Raw genomic sequence first — 17637 nt, forward strand, 5'->3', positions numbered from 1 at the left:
CCACATCTACACAAAGTCTAGTACTTAAATCGTTAATTGTTTAAGTTCATCTTACTCATCACCACCCTTAAAAGTCTAACTCAATTTGTTTCTAAGTTAAACTCTCCTTCATGTCTTCCTTCCCAAGCTCAAACAGCATCCTGAAATACATGCCATACAGGAAGAACAAGCACTGATTTCGATCAAACATTGTCTAGCTCTCCTGAAGGACACTTCAAAATTGATTGATCTCTATATATTACAGAGTGCCTAGCAAAGTACTAGGACACAGTAAATATTCAACAGAAGTCTGCCAAATGGAAATGAACCTTTATCAATATTAGAAATATCCTCTTGTATTAGAAAAATAATAAAATACCTTGTTCCCAATTAAATTTAACATTAAATTAAAATAAAGCAAGGAGGAGAACAGTGCATGCTAACTTGTATAAATGGGGGAAGAATAACTATGCTAATTTACTTCTATATGCATAAAATACTGGCCAGGCACTCAACAAAATGATAACACCATCATCTAAAGTACAATAAAAAAAAAAAAGATAACACTGGTTACCTTTATGGGGAAGCTAGATGATAGGGTGGGAAGAAGATCTTGTCTTCCCTTTTATATAGTTTCTGTTTTGAACTCAGTGAATTTTCAAAAATATATACATAAATAAAAATTGTTAACTTATAAAACTTTTCAAATTATTCTCAAAAGGGTGGGGTAGGGAAGGAACTCTTAAAGTTCTTTTTAGGGCCTAATTACTTCAATCTGAAAAGTTTAAATTAGTAAGTGTTTAAAAATGCATTTTATACACTCTAATGTAATATTAGTCAAAATGAAATTAATATAAACGGTCGTGCTCCTAAGTTAATATTATGCCCTGTATTCTAAACTTCTGGTTTCATAAAAATTATTTTATGTAGTTACTGCAAATTATAAAATTGTGGATCCAAACTTAATTTTATTCCCCGGATGTTCTAGTATCTGAGACAAGCTAAGAGATGTTAAGAAAGGACTTCTCAAAATTAAAGTGTTTATATCAATTCTGGCAAAATGGACCTTAGTTACTGTAGCACTTTTGAAATGGGTATGCTTATCTCATGCCATGCCATTCCTTAACTGTAAGCTAGTTAAGGATTTAGTCATCTTTGTTTATCCCCTTGCTACTACTGCTAATTTGATGCCTTTTCATATATTACTGCATAAATATTTATTGAAAATTCTGCTTACAAACAGCTTACCTTCATCTACTGTGGTCATATCTTGTTCTAATTTCAATTTTTGTTGGTTAATTTTCAGCATGGATTCTTCGATCGTCCCTTGGCTTATCAATTTTATAACTAGTACTTCCCTAAAAAATAAAAAATATGTTTAGATTACTTAAAGTTCTTTGGATACATGTAAACACTGTATCATCTTAGAGTTCAGTAAGAATGATTTAAAAATCATATGACAAATATGTTTTAAATTTAAATTCTCCTTTTATTCAATCTACATGAGACTGACATTTTATAAGCATGCAACTTTTGTGTACTCTTTCCTATGGATCCAAGACGAGAGAAAGATATTTGTACTTTAAAAATTACCAGGAAAACTTTTCGCCTGGATCAACAGAGGGAAAAAGAAAGTAAGGAACAGGAGAAGGATATGGAATGTGTGGCTAATTGCCTTCATGAACAACTGCCTCTTTTGCCATGAAACCAGAAAAACTGGGTGGTGTCAGGCTACCATTACTGAATATTTCTATAAAAGATTCTACAGAAGAATCCTAATCAAAAGGGAGAAAATGCAGAACAAAATTTCAAAATCTCATGGAATCCTGTATCTCTGGAGGCATGGAGGCTGGATGAACCCCTGAAATTATTGCCCTGAGAAAATCTTTAAACGTTAAATCTTAAATCAAAAACATTCCTGGAAGTCTTCTTTAAACCAAACAAGTTTAGCTTAACTAGTAAAGAATGTATGCCTTGAGCACTGTACTCTTTTAAGAACTATTTATATGGGATCAAACTAACAACAGCAATTTGAAAGATTAGACAGGAAACTTAGGGGACAATGAATTTATGCTCATGAGGAAGGAACAATTTGGAAAAGAGGGCGAGAATGGTTGCACAACTTGAAGAGTGTAATCAATGTCACTAAATTGTACACGCAGGAATTGTTGAATTGGAGAATGTTCTGCTGTGTGTATATTCTCAACAACAAAAAATAAATTTAAAAAAAGTACATAAAAAAATTACCAGTAAAACGATATTAATACAGAGCTCTGTGTTCAGACAGAAATTCCATGGCTTTTTTTTAAATGCTTTTTTAAATCAGGTTCAAAGAATTCTGTACAAAATTCTGTACAAAAAGTAAGAGAGTGTAGTAAAATACAGACATTACATGAGAGGTTTTAGTTCCACAATAGGTACTGATAAATATTTGGTCCATAAATGACTGTATTAATGTTGTTTTGGAGATATATTAAACTACTTTATAAAAAAAGTTAACTGTCTGCTTACATATGAAAGTAGAGTTGAATTGTAGTTATTTTTACCTCTTTATTTTCCTGCCAGCAATGTCAAAATTGACCTTCACCTGAAATATTTACAACTGAAATTATCTATTTCCTAAAGGGACATACAATAGAAACAGTGTATGTATTACCAAGTCTGTCTCTGGTCCTTAAATACTCTAACAAGTAAGTCTTTTCAATTGCTAATCTTTTCCAAAGGGGCTGGGCCACTGATAATACTTTAACTCTTTGGGGTATGCTGTAGAACTATTTGGGGGAAGGGATGGGAAGTTATTTGAATTACTAGAAAATGAATAGGTTACACATTGGAATTCATGTTCAACATTGCTGGTGCATAATACAAGAGCAGCCATGCCTTGCTGAAAAAAAATAAATAAATCAAAGGCAGATTATCAACAGACTACATTCTATACAAAATAACTAATTCTGATTAAAAAGAAATTTCAACCCAAAATACTTACTTAGTCTGGCCTACTCTATGGCATCTATCTTCTGCTTGTTTGTCATTGTAAGGATTACAATCAATATCGTGAAGTATAACAACATTTGCTGAGGTCAGATTTATGCCTAGTCCACCAGCTTTTGTTGACAGCAGAAACACAAAGATATCCATATCGGTATTAAACTCATCAATTAGATGAATCCTGTAAGATTAATACGTTATGTTAAATCTCACTTGGAAGTATATATTAAAGATAACAAAACATTTTTCTGAAAATGAAAATTTCAAATAACACCAACAACTGAATTTTTTTTGCTGGTCAGGGTATTAAAAATAATTAATCTGAAAACTTAAATTTTGACTGATGTAGAATTTACACTGTTGGAGTAACAAAGACGACAGCCCTAAGCTCTGGCCAGTAACTGCATGGATAAGTAAGTGCAGAAGGATCAGAACAAAACTACTCCTGCTGTTATGAGCATCTGTCCCATAACATGCTTTTTAAAGCGTAACAACTATGTGAAGTACAGAACACAAGTGTTAATATTGTAATTTTTTTGAATGTGCAATTGTTAAATGTAATTAAACTGAAAACAAGCACATCACATGGAAAAGAAACTTGAAGATGTAAATACATTCCTGCAGCTATACACCAATTTCCTTTCTCTACTGCTCTTATTTTAGTTAATTCAACTACTCAGATGTGATTGATTCCTAAAGGACTATCATTTGTTTAATGACTTCTGGCTTATCTAAATTCTACATATGGCTTTTCAATCTTTAACCTTTTCACAGGTTTTTCAACTGCTACTGGTAGACAATATACTTGATGAATCTAGAATCTCAAGATCAAACTATATCAGCGTATTCTCTTTTAGCATTACCCTAATGCAAAAACAAAAAAAAAAAAAAAAAAAAAACCTACACTGAATGATAAAAAATAAACCAAAAATATAATGCAATTATCTTTTCAATGACACCAGAGAAAGCATTCCTTATTTTTTAAGACACAATCTTTGGGAATTTTTTAAAAACTTAATGACCTTTAAAATAGAAAATGTCCAGGATTTTAACACAATCTTGGTTTAAAGATAAAGTGTTTTTAGACTGTGAATAGTTTATAAAGGGGAAAATCCTAAAAAGTATATAATTCTAACAGCTGCTTCAAAATATGTTTGCAATTCAGACAGAAAACTTGTCTCATTTTAAATTAATGATTTGAATTAGTAACCAAACATAAGACTGAAAGCAATAAAATCATAACACTGACCTATACATTTAAAATTCTAACATTTATTATTACTTGTGGGTAAGGTAGGGAGAAATTTTCTGAAACTAAAGTGAAGCATACCAACCTTTCAGAAATCTGAGTCTTTCCATCTAATCTGAGATACCTATGTTGATGATGTTTTAAGAGAACCTCTAAAATATCCAGCATCATGGTAAACTGGCTAAATAATACAACTCTATTACCCTGTGAAAACATATACATGAATTAGAAACATAGAAAAATAAAATTATTCCACTACTCAAAGCTTTAATAGGTCTAAACAATTAGAATTTGTACCCATGCCATGTTGACAACCTGGCAGCAAATTATAACACAATTGTCTAATGATCAATTGCTTCTTTAATAAAAACCAATACTATCTAAGATAAACTGATCATTTTAGCTTATATATGAATAAACTACCTTTACTTCTAAAATAAATTCATTAAGAAATTTAACTAATTGGGAAAAAACAAAAAGAGTACCATTCTGCTTTAATACCTTCTGTTTCAATTCAGACAAGATGCATCCTAAAGCTCGGAATTTTCCAGAATCTAAAATCAAATCCATGTCTAACTGGAAGTTATTAATGTGCCGATACTGTTTACAAAGCACATGTAGTTCGAAGTCTGTCATAACTTCCATATCTTCAAAGATCAGGTCAGGGTTAGCCTCACAATGTGTAGGTTCCTTAAAAAAAAAAAAAAAAAAATCACTTCAAAATGAAAATTTATAATATGATGAGATCAATTTAATAAAAAAAATACCTAAATCACAGAACATTTTAGTGCAACAGATTCAGGCAAGGAAATTAACATTAATTTCTTTTAGTTATAATAATGAAAACAAAAAGTCCCTATCTTTTGAGAGACCACATACCGAAATATTTATAGATGAAATACTACTATGTCTAGAAATTAGTTAAAATAATCCTGGGGAGGAGATTGGGGGTATGGATTAAACAAGGATAGTACCATATCAGATGATAACTGTGTAAGCTAGGTGAAGGGTATGTATGGGCAGAGGGATTCATGATACAATTCTCTCTACTTTTACATGTTTGAAAATTTTCATAGTAAGTTTGAAATATATAAAAAAAATTTTTAAAGAAATGGTTAATCTGAACACAAAGATCTGTAAGGATCTGTAAGGAGAAATAAGGGTAAGGTGCTAAGGGAGAATGAGGCAAAAACAAAAAGTAATGTCTAAAACTATAAAAAGAAAACATAATAAAGAATGCTGGTTATGTCATAAAGGATGATTGGCCATTTTTCTCAACTGCATCATGACATCACACATTTCTGTGTTTTTCTTTTTTTCTGTGACCCAAATAATATACGTTAGAAGATACAAAATGAAAAAAATAAATGAGGGAAAATGACCCATTAGCTATCAGCACATAAAATTTGAACGATCTTCTGTTTTAAAAAAATATACAAAAGGGGTAGAGTCATAAAGACAACCCATCTGGTCAGTAACTTGAGAGACCAAAGAGTCACCATTCTGAGGGCGTTATGCTGAGTGAAATAAGTCAATCACAAAACGACAAATATTGTACGAGACCACTATTGTAAAAACTCACGAAAAGGTTTACACACAAAAAGAAACAATCTTTGATGGTTATGAGGGAGGGAAGAAGTGGGAAGGAAAAACATGAAATAGACAGTAGATCAGTGGTAACTTTGGGGAAGGATAAGACAGTGCACAATACTGGGGAAGCTAGCACAATGTGTCCAAAGCAAGGTCACTGAAGCTTCATAGACACATCCAAATTCCCTGAGGGGCCAAATTACTGAGCTGTGGGGACTATGGTCTTGGGGAACATCTAGCTCAACTGGCATAACATAGTTTATAAAGAAAATGTTCTACATTCTACTTTGTTGAGTAGTGTCTGGGGTCTTAAAAGCTTATGAGCGGCCATCTAAGACACTCTACTGGTCTTACCCCATTTGGAGCAAGGGAGAATGAAGAAAACCAAAGACACAAGGAAAAGATTAGTCCAAAGGACTAATGAACCACAACTACCAAAGCCTCCACCAGACTGAGTCCAGCACAACTAGATGGTGCCCGGCTACCACCACCGACTGCTCTGGTAGGGATTAAAATAGAGGGTCCCAGACAGAGCTGGAGATAAATGTAGAACAAAATTCTTAACTCACCAAAAAAAAAAAAAAAAAGGCCAGACTTACTTGTCTGACAAGAGACTGAAGAAACCCAGAGAGCATGGTCCCCGGACACCCTTATAGCTCAGTACTGAAGTCTCTCCTGAGGTTCACCCTTCAGCCAAAGATTAGACAGGCCCATAAAACAAAATGAGACTAAATGGGCACACCAGCCCAGGGGCAAGGATGAGAAGGCAGAAAGGGACAGGAAAGCTAATAATGGGGAACCCAAGGTCCAGAAGGGGAGAGTGTTGACATGTTGTGGGGTTGGCAACCAATGTCACAAAATAATATGTGTACTGTTTAACAAGAAACTAGTTTGCTCTGTAAACCTTCATCTAAACTACAATAAAAAAAAAAAAAATTAAGAAAAGAGTCACCATTCTGAGCAAACCACTGTGAGGATGACAATGTTTGCATTTTCTGGAAGTGGGGGAATTCATATATGAAAAGTTATGTACTGAGAATCAGAGGCATAGATAAAAGGAAGCAATTTAACTGGACTGGAAAATCAGGAGAAAATTTAACAGATATTTGACAAGGTGAAGTGGGAAGAAGGATGGAGAAGGTATATATATATATATTTAAACTTGCATAATACACTTCATTTATGCCTTAGAACCTGGAATATAAATGAAGTGCATTACAGAAGTCTAGATCAGCTGCTGGCAAACTTCTTCTGTATAGGGCCAGACAGTAAACATTTTAGGCTTTGTTGGCAAGACAATCACTGTTGAAATTATTCAAGTCTGCCACTGCAGGAAAAAACAGTTACAGATAACATATAAAGAGCAGGTATGGCTGCACTGGAGCCCTGGTGACACTGTGGTTAAGCGCTACGACTACTAACCAAAAGGTAAGCAGGAGAAATCCTCCAGTGGTTCCTTCAGAACTCTATGGGGCAGCTCTACTCGGTTATAGCGTCGCTATGAGTCGCAATCAACTGGACAGCAACCACAGTTTGCTAACTGTTAGTTCTTGCTTGGCTCTTACATTTTCCCAAGCTGTCTTAAACTTCGTTTTAAAAATGTTTTTTCTTAAATATGTGGTTAAAGGATTAATAAGTCCATTAGGTTTGGCAGTCTTATTTTTAGCCTAAAAATTTTACCTTCTAAAGGTTTAATACTGTTAATACAGTTCAACATTAACATAATAGAAAATCCTTACCTTTAACATAAGCTGAGACATTTCCTTGAGTTTTTCAGCTGTGTAATATTGGCGATGTAATAAAGGGTGATTGGCCATTTTTCTCAATTGCATCATGACATTGCACATTTCTGTGCTTTTTTCTGTGATCCAAAGAGTACACATTAAAAAAATCAAGTCAGTAACTGTTTTCTAAAGTATATTTCAACTTACACAAAAAGTTTTAAAATTATTTATCAAATTCCAACTAGTTTTAAAAATAAGCAAATCTCACTACCATACAGCTAAACACATGCTGTACAGGATTATTTTTCACATAAAACTGTAAAAATCAAATTATACCCAGGTTATTGATAGATTTTTTCAATCTGTTGAAAAGACCCAAATAGAGCTGTTCCTGCTTCTCTGACATTGTACACAATTCAATTTGGTCTTTCTTGGGAGGTAGCTGCTTGAGAACCTGAGAAAGGAAAACAGTTTTAGATAATCATTCTAAAAAAAGAAGAAAACAGAATTAAAAAAAACAAAAACAAAAACATGCAGATAAAAGAGTTACCTCTTCTTTTACTCTTCTGAGGATAAACGGCTTTATAATTTGTTTTGCATGTGCTATTCTCTCCTTTTCATATATACTTTGCTCATCTGCTGATTTCTAAGAAAAATAAAAACATCCTTTTCACAAATTAGTCATTTAAGCTATTATAATAACATTATATAACATGCAAATGTCCATAACTAGAATCTGAGTTATTTTCCACAGAAACTCAATTCATTCTAGACAGAATTTCACATTTGAATTCTAGGCTGCAATCTATTTCTTTTCTCTTTTGGTGAAAACACACACACTAAAACACTTGCCAATTCAACAATTTCTACATGTGAAATTCAGTGACAAACCATTAACATAATAAACTAAATGACCCCCAAGGAAAAACTCCTTTCCCCCTCCCTTCCATTCCTAGTAACCACTAATAATCTTGGTTTTCTATATGTTTGCTTATCTCATATAAGTAATATCTTACAGTATTTGTCCTTCTGTGACTGACTTATCCCATTCAACATAATGTTTTCAAAGTTCATCCATGTTGTGACATGGATGAGTACTTCATTTCACTTCATGGCTGAGTAATATTCCATTGTATGTATATACCACAGTTTGTTTATCCATTCATCTACTGATGGACAATTTCGGCTGTTTCCACCTTTTGGCTATTGTAAAAACTACTGCAAAGAATACTGGTGTACAGGTTTCTATTTGTGTTCCTGCTTTCAATTTTTTTCATTATATACCTAGGACTGGGATTGCTGGGTCATATGATAGTTCCATGTTCAACTTTTTGAGGAACCACCTAACTCTTCAAAGTGGCTGTATCATTTTACATTCCCACCAGCAATGGGTGAAGGTTCCAATTTCTCCACATCCTCCCCAACACCTGTGGTTTTCCATTTTCTTGATCACTGCCATTCTAATGGGGTCAGGTAATACCTCACTGTCATTTTGATTTACATTTCCCTAGTAGCTAATGAGACTGAGCATATCCTTGCAGGTGACTATTGGCCATTTGAATATATTCTTTGGTGAAATGCCTGTTCAAGTCCATTGCCTATTTTTTGATTGGGTTTTTACCTTTTCGTTGTTAAGTTCTAGAAATTTACATATATACATATAGGATATCAGACCCTTACCAGATGTATGGTTCCCAAATATTTTCTCCCAATCTGTAGGTTGTCTCTTCACTTTGCTGATAAAGTCCTTTGACAAATAAAGTACTTAAAGTTTTATGAGGTCTCTCTCATGTATCGATTTTGTCTTTTGCTGCTTGTACTTTTGTTGTCATAATATAATCTGTTTCTTAAAGCTGCATATATATTTTTAAGTTTCATGACATGTAACTGTATAATCTGCTGAAGTAATGGCTTTGAACTGAACTAGGCTGGTGTTCGGAGGTCACTAACTGATAAGTCATTAATTGATTACCCAGATATATGAAAGCCTGTGTGTGTGTGTGTGTGTGTGTGTGTTGTAGAAATCTTGTATTTCTTTGTGGAAACATGGTCCCCGAAGAAAGCTAATGCTGGTGATGCAAATAATGTGGTCTAAAAAAGGGGAACAGCTACTAGTCAGAAACCAGCAGTTTTGGAAAACTACAAAGTGGAATTTTATTCTAAGATATGAAGGAGTCCTCCATATACTATGAAGTAAAGCGAGAAAAAGTTCATAAAATTTGGTAGGCCATGTCAAAAACTGCACATCAAGTGGGAGGGAATACATTAGTGAAAATTAAAAGGGCAGTTAATTTGCAGTGGAAGAGTATCAGAAAATTCTTGCAAAAGAGATGTGATTCAGGAAAGAGTCAAGAACCTAAACTACTGCAGTAGGAAATCTGAGAGTTCTTGAATGCTCTACTGTACTTTTTTCTAAGCAACAGAAAAAAATTAACCAATCTTTTCTTCCAAATATAATTTCTTTGTTGTAGTTTTTAGAAATTGTTACTTTCGTTATTTATGGATTTTTATTTCAAAACATAATTCCCAGTGTACATATTTTCTGGATTTTCTAGCTTTGCCCAGTTCTACTGCTTGTTCATAAAGAAATGATACTAATTTACCTGTCATATTTTAATAAAGAAGATACAATTATCAAACTTCCCCCACAAACAACATACCTGAATTCCTTGCCAATTTAAAATTATCATTCTTTCGAAAATCAAGATACTGAAAACCAAAACTTTTGGACATCGATTACAGAAGTCACCAATTTTTTTTTTCCATTATACTTTGGCCTACTTCCCAACTCATCCAGTATAAAAATATCAACTAGTTAAACTTACTTTACAGAACATATAAACCATGAAAACAAAAAGAAGACAAAACACAAAAATGGCCCAGGTAAAACACAAGGTAATATATGTTGGAGAAAATATGCATTTATGCTTACTGTCTTAGAAGAAAACATTCTTCGTATTTCACTGGTACTACTACTAAACATGTGTGGCATAACAAAATTCAACAGCGACATGAGTTCTAACAGATTATTCTGTACAGGTGTGCCTGTGAGCAGCAAACGATTATTTGCCTATAAATGAAGACAAAATTTAGATTAGTTTTTTTTTTTTAAAGAGCCACTTCCTTCTTGTCTACCCTCCCCAGTGCAAATAAAAAATAAATCATTAATAATTTACCATTCAGTGATAAAGGACTATTAAGAGTTTAGACAATTGATATCTGCTACTACTATCTATTGTACTTAAGACAGAATGTGTAAAGCTATTGGGTTCATTTTATAATTAGTTAACTTATGTTCTCATATCATTTCTATGAGGTAATCAGAGAAGATAAGCTATTTTTGATGTTTATAAAGTTTATAGTATAGAATAGGGATCCGCAAACTATGGCTAATGAAATAAGAAAGGATTCTACATTTTAAAAGGGTTTTAAAAACAAAGAACATGTGACAAAGACCACATGGTCGACAAAACATGAAATATTTATTATTTGGCTCTTTACAGAAAAGTTTGCTGACTTCTGATACAGAATAATATATACATTAAATTACATAACCTAAATTTTATAATTTGGAAAAAATTTTAAAAACACTCTTACATTAATTGTCATAAGGTGCTGGTAGCGGATGGAGCCCATATTCTTCAGCATATGGCCCTCATCAAAAATTGCATAATTAAGTTTCAGGCGTCGAAATAGACTACGGTCATCGGAGCTGCTGATTGCACAGTTATACCTATCACCAAAAGAAAAAAAATCTCTCTAAGATTATACCTTTTAAGCTTTGAGCCTCATGAGATTTAATGGCTTTTCAAAATTTTTGTTTACTCATTTCTAATAGCCAGTACCTTGAGGGTAGCACCAGACACAGTTGGTGCTCAAATAATCACTGACATATTTGTAACAAATAATTACTGATGTACATGTAACCAAGTAGTGAAACTGCAGTTTGGAATTAAAATTTAAACATTACAGTATAACTAGATATTTTCTATATACTTGGGAAGAGGCCAGTTGGGGTATAACTTAATATGTAATCTGCCATTGTTATACAGTTTGCTTCCTGTTATATTTTAAGAAGCAGGGAAAAAGGACATGAAGCTAAGAAATGTTTATGTTTAGAACATAATACAATTGGATCAAACTAGTAGAACATATCCAAGAAGTAACAGTTGATAGCTAGTTCAAGACTACATATGAAAATGGAGCCTATTTCATTAAGAAAAGATGACTTTTCGGTGAATTATTTTAAGGGTGGGCTCACACAGAAGGAGCCAGTAGTGAGAAACAATAACCAAATACTAACAATTAATATGGAGCTTGAAATAACCTATTAATAAAGATAATGTAAGAGCATTATGTAAGTTCCCTGCCACATGTTTATACAAAATAGTAAGGGTTAACTTATTCAAAGTTGTATTTTTCAGCCTTCTTTCTGTTCTAACTCAAACTTTTCATTGGGAGAACGCAACTTCATTTATTTCTAATAATTATTTACAAGTCAGAAATATTATAAATCATTTTGGTGGGCTATCTTATTTTACTTTAAGCTTACCTAAGAGTCTTATCATAAAAGACTATGCTTTCAATCAAGTAGACAGAACCTATTCGTACCCACTGTCAGTGACCTGACGCACTAGCAAAACCTCCCATCTAGGATGTGTAATGCCAAACTAAATAAATGCCTGAGTCTTCAACATAACTCCTTTGATTACTTCTGCTGCAAAAGTCACACTATCAACTTTCCTGAATATTACTATTATAAAATACATATTTTTTAAATTTGAGGGCTGCACAAAATTTTTTTCCATATTAGAAAAAAAACTCAGTACTTACGTGGTCACAATTACATTATACTCTTCATATCCATTATTAATGTTATATCTAATTTGTTTACGTTCTTCTTGAGAACCTAGAATTTGAAACAATACAGACATATTGATTGTATTTATTGTATTTGATTGTATTTAACATTTCCAAAGTTAAAAGCAGTATGACATATTCTTACCATAGTAACAGAGCACGTTTAAAGTGGGGCACCATAAATTAACTTCCCTTAACCAGTTATCTATGAAACAAAAGAGACATTACTTGCACCCAGTACAGTAAAGTATGTGTATATTGTGAAATAAACAAGCTCTACTTAGAAATTATTCTCTTGTAGGATAAAATAACAGAGGATGATTTTTATCACAGACCCTGTTCACAATCTATTACTCATGATGAATAAAATGACTCTGAGGTTTTGAGGGGGCATCAAAATGAAGGGCAGAGAGCCAACCTTTATATCTATAGGTGACTATTAACTTGTGTTTTAAATAAATGGTTTTTTGTTAGATTCACAGGTATAGATATTCTTACTCTAACCTCCACATTCAATCGAGAATGAATGAAAACAGCAATTTGAATAGGGATTAATCATATACTTTCTGACTCAATAAATGTTTAATTATAAATTAAAAAGTACCTCCTTTCTCTTGGAATAGTCACTCTACAATCATTTAAAAGTATTATGAGAACAAAATAAATGATCAAATGGATGAAAAAATTAAATCAAGACTTATTTTCTTTTAAAAAATTGCAAATACCATCAAACACACATATGGACTCATACACAAAGGGGGAGAAGTGTAAGCGTATCATAAAAATTAATATTCAACTCCACAAATCATTATACTTAAACTACACACACACACACACACACAGCTTTTCTTATACCTAGCCTATATAAAACACTACCAAGTGAAATATGGTTTTCTCCAGTATTACAAACCTATAGTTGATGCTGGAACAACGATCAAATGAGGACCTTTGTTCCCTTCCTGATAGAGGTATGCCAGGAATGCAATAGCTTGAATAGTTTTTCCTAGGCCCTAAAATTAAAAGTTTAAAAGATACGAAATTTAAATATAAGAAACAAGGAAATATTGGAAAACGCAAAGGAAAAAGAAATATTTCTGTATTTTATTCATTTGTGATTCCCCATAAGGCAACTATAAGAGAATTTTCTAATCTGTTGTTATAGATAAAACTCCTCAAAATCTCCAAATTTATGCCACAACTTAACTTTAGTGAACAGGATGGATCTTATTTGCTAGTTCATCTGTGACACACATTAATATGGACACCTTTTTGTATTGTATAGAAAGGGTATAATTTTGGTTATTGTTAATATGCAGCAAACATTTAATATACACTGGATGGATTGAGGAAAATGCTCCCATGACTACTTGGAGTTAAACATATGCCTACCCTATTACCCAGCAATTCCACTCCTAAGAGTACAGTCAAGAAATAAGACAGCAAATGTCAACAAAAAAAGACTTTGGTAAGAATGTTCATAGGACAGAACGAGATCCGTTCCTAACTGTGTCTTTAAAAATTTGTAGGTAAGTTGGAACAGGTGCATAGAATTCTTATTTAGCCTTACTATAGTGCAAGAAAAAGCAAGACATCTTTTCAATAATTTAAAATCTGCATGTGTAGCAAGTGAAGGTGACTGTGATGAAGAATTTGTTTCCAGTTGGGACTGGTTCAATAGTTTCAAAGTGAGGGCAGATTTATATAACATTAAAGGGCAAGTGTGAGTAAGCTGGATGTTTGCAACTCAGGGACAGCCTGCAGTTTTAGTATAACAGCCAAACACTGGAAATAACCCACATGTCCATCAACGGGAAAACGGATAAACTGTGGCATATTTATACTATGGATATCTTAAAAAAAAAAAAAAAGCCAATTGTCGTTAAGTCAATTGTGACTCATGGCAACCTCAAGTGTGTCAGAGTAGAACTTTGCTCCGTAGGGTTTTCAAAGGCTGTGACCTTTTGGAAGCAGATCACTGGGACTTTCTTCTGAGGAGCCTCTGGGTGGACCTGAACCTGTAATCTTTCGGTTAGCAGACTAGCACATTAACAGTTTGTACCACTCAGGGACACTATGCATATCACATTGCAACAAAAAAAGAAAATAAGCTATTAATACATACGCCACCACAAATGAATCTCATTAACATCATGCTGTGCCAACTGAATTAGAAACAAATAATATATATTGTTTCATTTATATTAAATTTAAGAACAGAAACAATTATGGTGGTGGGAGTCAGAACTGTGCTGGTGGTAACGATTGGAAAATGACATAAAGAAACTTTCTGGGATGATGGGCATGTTTTATATATTGATCTGGGTGGTGGTCACGTGGTTTTTATATATATATATACTATATATATGTGTGTGCATATAAACCAAAAAAAAAAAAACCTGTTGCTGTTGAGTTGATTCTGACTCATAGCAACCCTAAAGGATAGAGTAGAACTGCCCCATAGAGTTTTCAAGGAGCCCCTGGTGGATATGAACTGTCGATCCTTTGGTTAGCAACCGCAGCTCTTAACCACAGGGTTTTTTTTTGTGTGTGTGTGTGTATACACACACATATATAAGCTCTGGTGACACAGTGGTTAAACACCCACCAAACTACTAACAAAGGTCAGCAGTTCAAACCCACCAGCCACTCTGTGGGAGAAAAATGTGGCAGTCTGGCTTATGTAAAGATTTACAGCTTGGAAACCCTACAGAGTCACTATGAGTTGGAATCGACTCGACAGTAGTGGATTTTTTTTTTGGATTTACACTGAGATGTACAGTTGTGCATTTTACTGCAAGTAATTTATGCATCAATAAAGTGCTTTTTTTAAAGGCTATTTGAGGTGGTTTAGCTACTCTGGCAGCTAAATATTACCAACTTATCTTAAATCTTGTAATTCACAAGTTACAAAAATAGTTTCACATATCTCATTTGATGCCAAATATAAACTTCTGAGAGAAATTTTCTACACTTTATTATTATTGGTTCTTAGAGGTCAGGCCACTTTGCAAGGATCACACATGCATGAAAGGCAGTTAGGACTCAAAACTCAGGTCTTCTGATTCCCAAAAGTCCAGTTTTCCAAAGCTGTAATGTTTGATATTATCTGATTTCTATAACCACCTTGAAATCCTTTATATATTACTTTCTACCAGATAAATAACATATTTTTCTTAATGACAGTATAAAGTACGTGTGGGGATATATCTTAACAGTACAAAGATTACTATGAGTTAACTTGGGAACAAGGATCATAATCTGTTAATTTTTATTTTGGGAATGCAATATACAACGTTAAGACATGTGTCCAATAAATGTTTTCTCCATTGAACATAATTCCTTTTTAACAAACACTTTTTTAAAGTATAGCTGGAGGAAGGGAGATAAGTTAGATTATCAACTTTCTACATGACAGCACGTGGACTACTGGTTGTAATGAGATTCCTGAGCTTAGCTTAGGCAAATGTGATTTGGGAAAGAATGAGAGACTTAGAGGCATCTAATGAAAGTAAAATTCCCAAAATGATGTCGATGATGATGCTGATTATGTGTAAATTTATTTACTGACAAAAACAAGTATCCACCATAAATGAAAATTTAAAAGCCGGATATACAAAAGCATATATAGTAAAACTCTACTTAATATTTTATATACTTCATATGCCAAGCCCTGGTGGTGCAGTGGTTAAGAGCTATGGCTGCTAACCAAAAGGTCGGCAGTTTGAATCCACCAACCACTCACTGGAAACTCTATGGGGCAGTTCTACTCTATCCTATAGGGTCACTATGAGTTGGAACTGACTCAATGGCAATGGGTGTGGTTGTTTGGTTTTATATGCCAAGGAAAAAATCTAGAAGGATACACACCAAAACAGCACTTACTATCACGTAGTAGGATTATAAGTAATTTTTATATTTTCTTTGTATTTTCATGTGGTATCTAAGTTTTTAACACATATATTTATTAATTTGACAATAAGAAAGACAATAAAACTATTTTTCCCTTTTGGGAGGAGTAAAGAGGCTAGAACAAAGACAGGCAATAGTAATGTTAAGTTATACTGAAGCGAGAGCAGTAAACTACAATGGCAAGAAAAATTCCATGTTTTAAGAGATAGCAAGGATGCTAAATCTGAAGGGTCTTTTAATGAAATATCAAATCCTAGAAATAAAGTACTACGCACCATTTCATCTGCCAAAATGCCGTTGAGTCCATGTTTATGTACCAGTGCCAGCCAATTCAAACCAACCTTCTGATAGGGCTTGAGTGACAAACTGGTAAAGAGAGAGTTAACAAATATTACACATTTATGCTTCTATTAGTTTTCTGTACTAGCTTTCTGACATGAGCTTTAGGTTTACAATGTATATGAAAAACGAAACACCTAGGTCTAGCCTTACCTTTTAACTTATTGTTACCAGCTAATTACACCTACTTAAGAAAATGAACCTGTAACATCAAATCTTTTTTTAATCTCAAAGTTTATTCTGAATTTGCTGACTTCTTGTAGCAATAAGAATTCCAAAAGCTAAATTTCCACATATGATCATAATGTAATGTCACTTATTTCATAAATGATCAGAATACTATGATAATATATTACCAAGCAGATACAGTGAAACTTGTGAGTTAGAACTCAATGGTGCTGCCCTGCTTTTTTGTATCTTCTAAGTGTCCTGCCTTTGACAGGGTGACCTCTTCCCACTTTTCTATCACTCTCTACTGGAAACTATTTGTATTTTCCTTCTCTGACAGGTTTCTGCTTGCACAGGTTTTACTGCAATTTATATTAGAAAATTATATTGTATTTATTTTATTTTTAGCACATTAAGGAACTTTTAAAAAGCTAGTAACTGGAGATAAACACAAGCATAATTTGCCATTTTGTCAGATTGGTTTAATAAACACTTTCTGAATGCCTGCCAACCACTCCTAATTGCAGTGTATGTATAATTCTGGAATGTTTATGTATGTATGCGTTTATGTGGTGTATATGTTCTGCTGTGTATATTCTCAACTATATATAAATGCAAATTTGTTAAGACTTAAATGAACATCAGTGAGTAGAAAGCAACATATGCATCAGTTGGATTCCTATACACCAGTAAGGAGAACGATGAAAAGGAAATAAGGAAATCAATACCATTTTCAATAGCCTCTAAAAAGATAAAATACTTAGGAATAAATCTGACCAGGGATTTAAAAGACCTTTACAAAGAAAATTATAAAACACTACTGCATGAAAC

General features: G+C 33.3%; 1 protein-coding gene across 2 annotated transcripts in view; it reads right to left on the reverse strand.

Annotated features, from left to right (window-relative positions):
• Positions 1-17637, reverse strand: part of SMARCAD1 (SWI/SNF-related, matrix-associated actin-dependent regulator of chromatin, subfamily a, containing DEAD/H box 1) — a 128393-nt gene that overhangs the window by 4788 nt on the left and 105968 nt on the right. For both annotated transcript variants that reach the window (XM_023741346.1, XM_023741345.1), the window contains 13 exons: positions 16575-16665; positions 13301-13400; positions 12536-12595; positions 12364-12439; positions 11128-11263; positions 10463-10600; positions 8081-8176; positions 7867-7984; positions 7546-7667; positions 4718-4906; positions 4302-4420; positions 2966-3148; positions 1228-1337 (listed from right to left, as the gene is read on the reverse strand). In XM_023741346.1, the coding sequence (XP_023597114.1) occupies positions 1228-1337; positions 2966-3148; positions 4302-4420; positions 4718-4906; positions 7546-7667; positions 7867-7984; positions 8081-8176; positions 10463-10600; positions 11128-11263; positions 12364-12439; positions 12536-12595; positions 13301-13400; positions 16575-16665 (1538 nt within the window). The remainder of the gene's footprint in view (positions 1-1227; positions 1338-2965; positions 3149-4301; positions 4421-4717; positions 4907-7545; positions 7668-7866; positions 7985-8080; positions 8177-10462; positions 10601-11127; positions 11264-12363; positions 12440-12535; positions 12596-13300; positions 13401-16574; positions 16666-17637) is intronic.

The sequence above is a fragment of the Trichechus manatus genome, unplaced genomic scaffold, assembly GCF_000243295.1.
Source record: "Trichechus manatus latirostris isolate Lorelei unplaced genomic scaffold, TriManLat1.0 scaffold00178, whole genome shotgun sequence".
Lineage (NCBI taxonomy): Eukaryota > Metazoa > Chordata > Mammalia > Sirenia > Trichechidae > Trichechus > Trichechus manatus.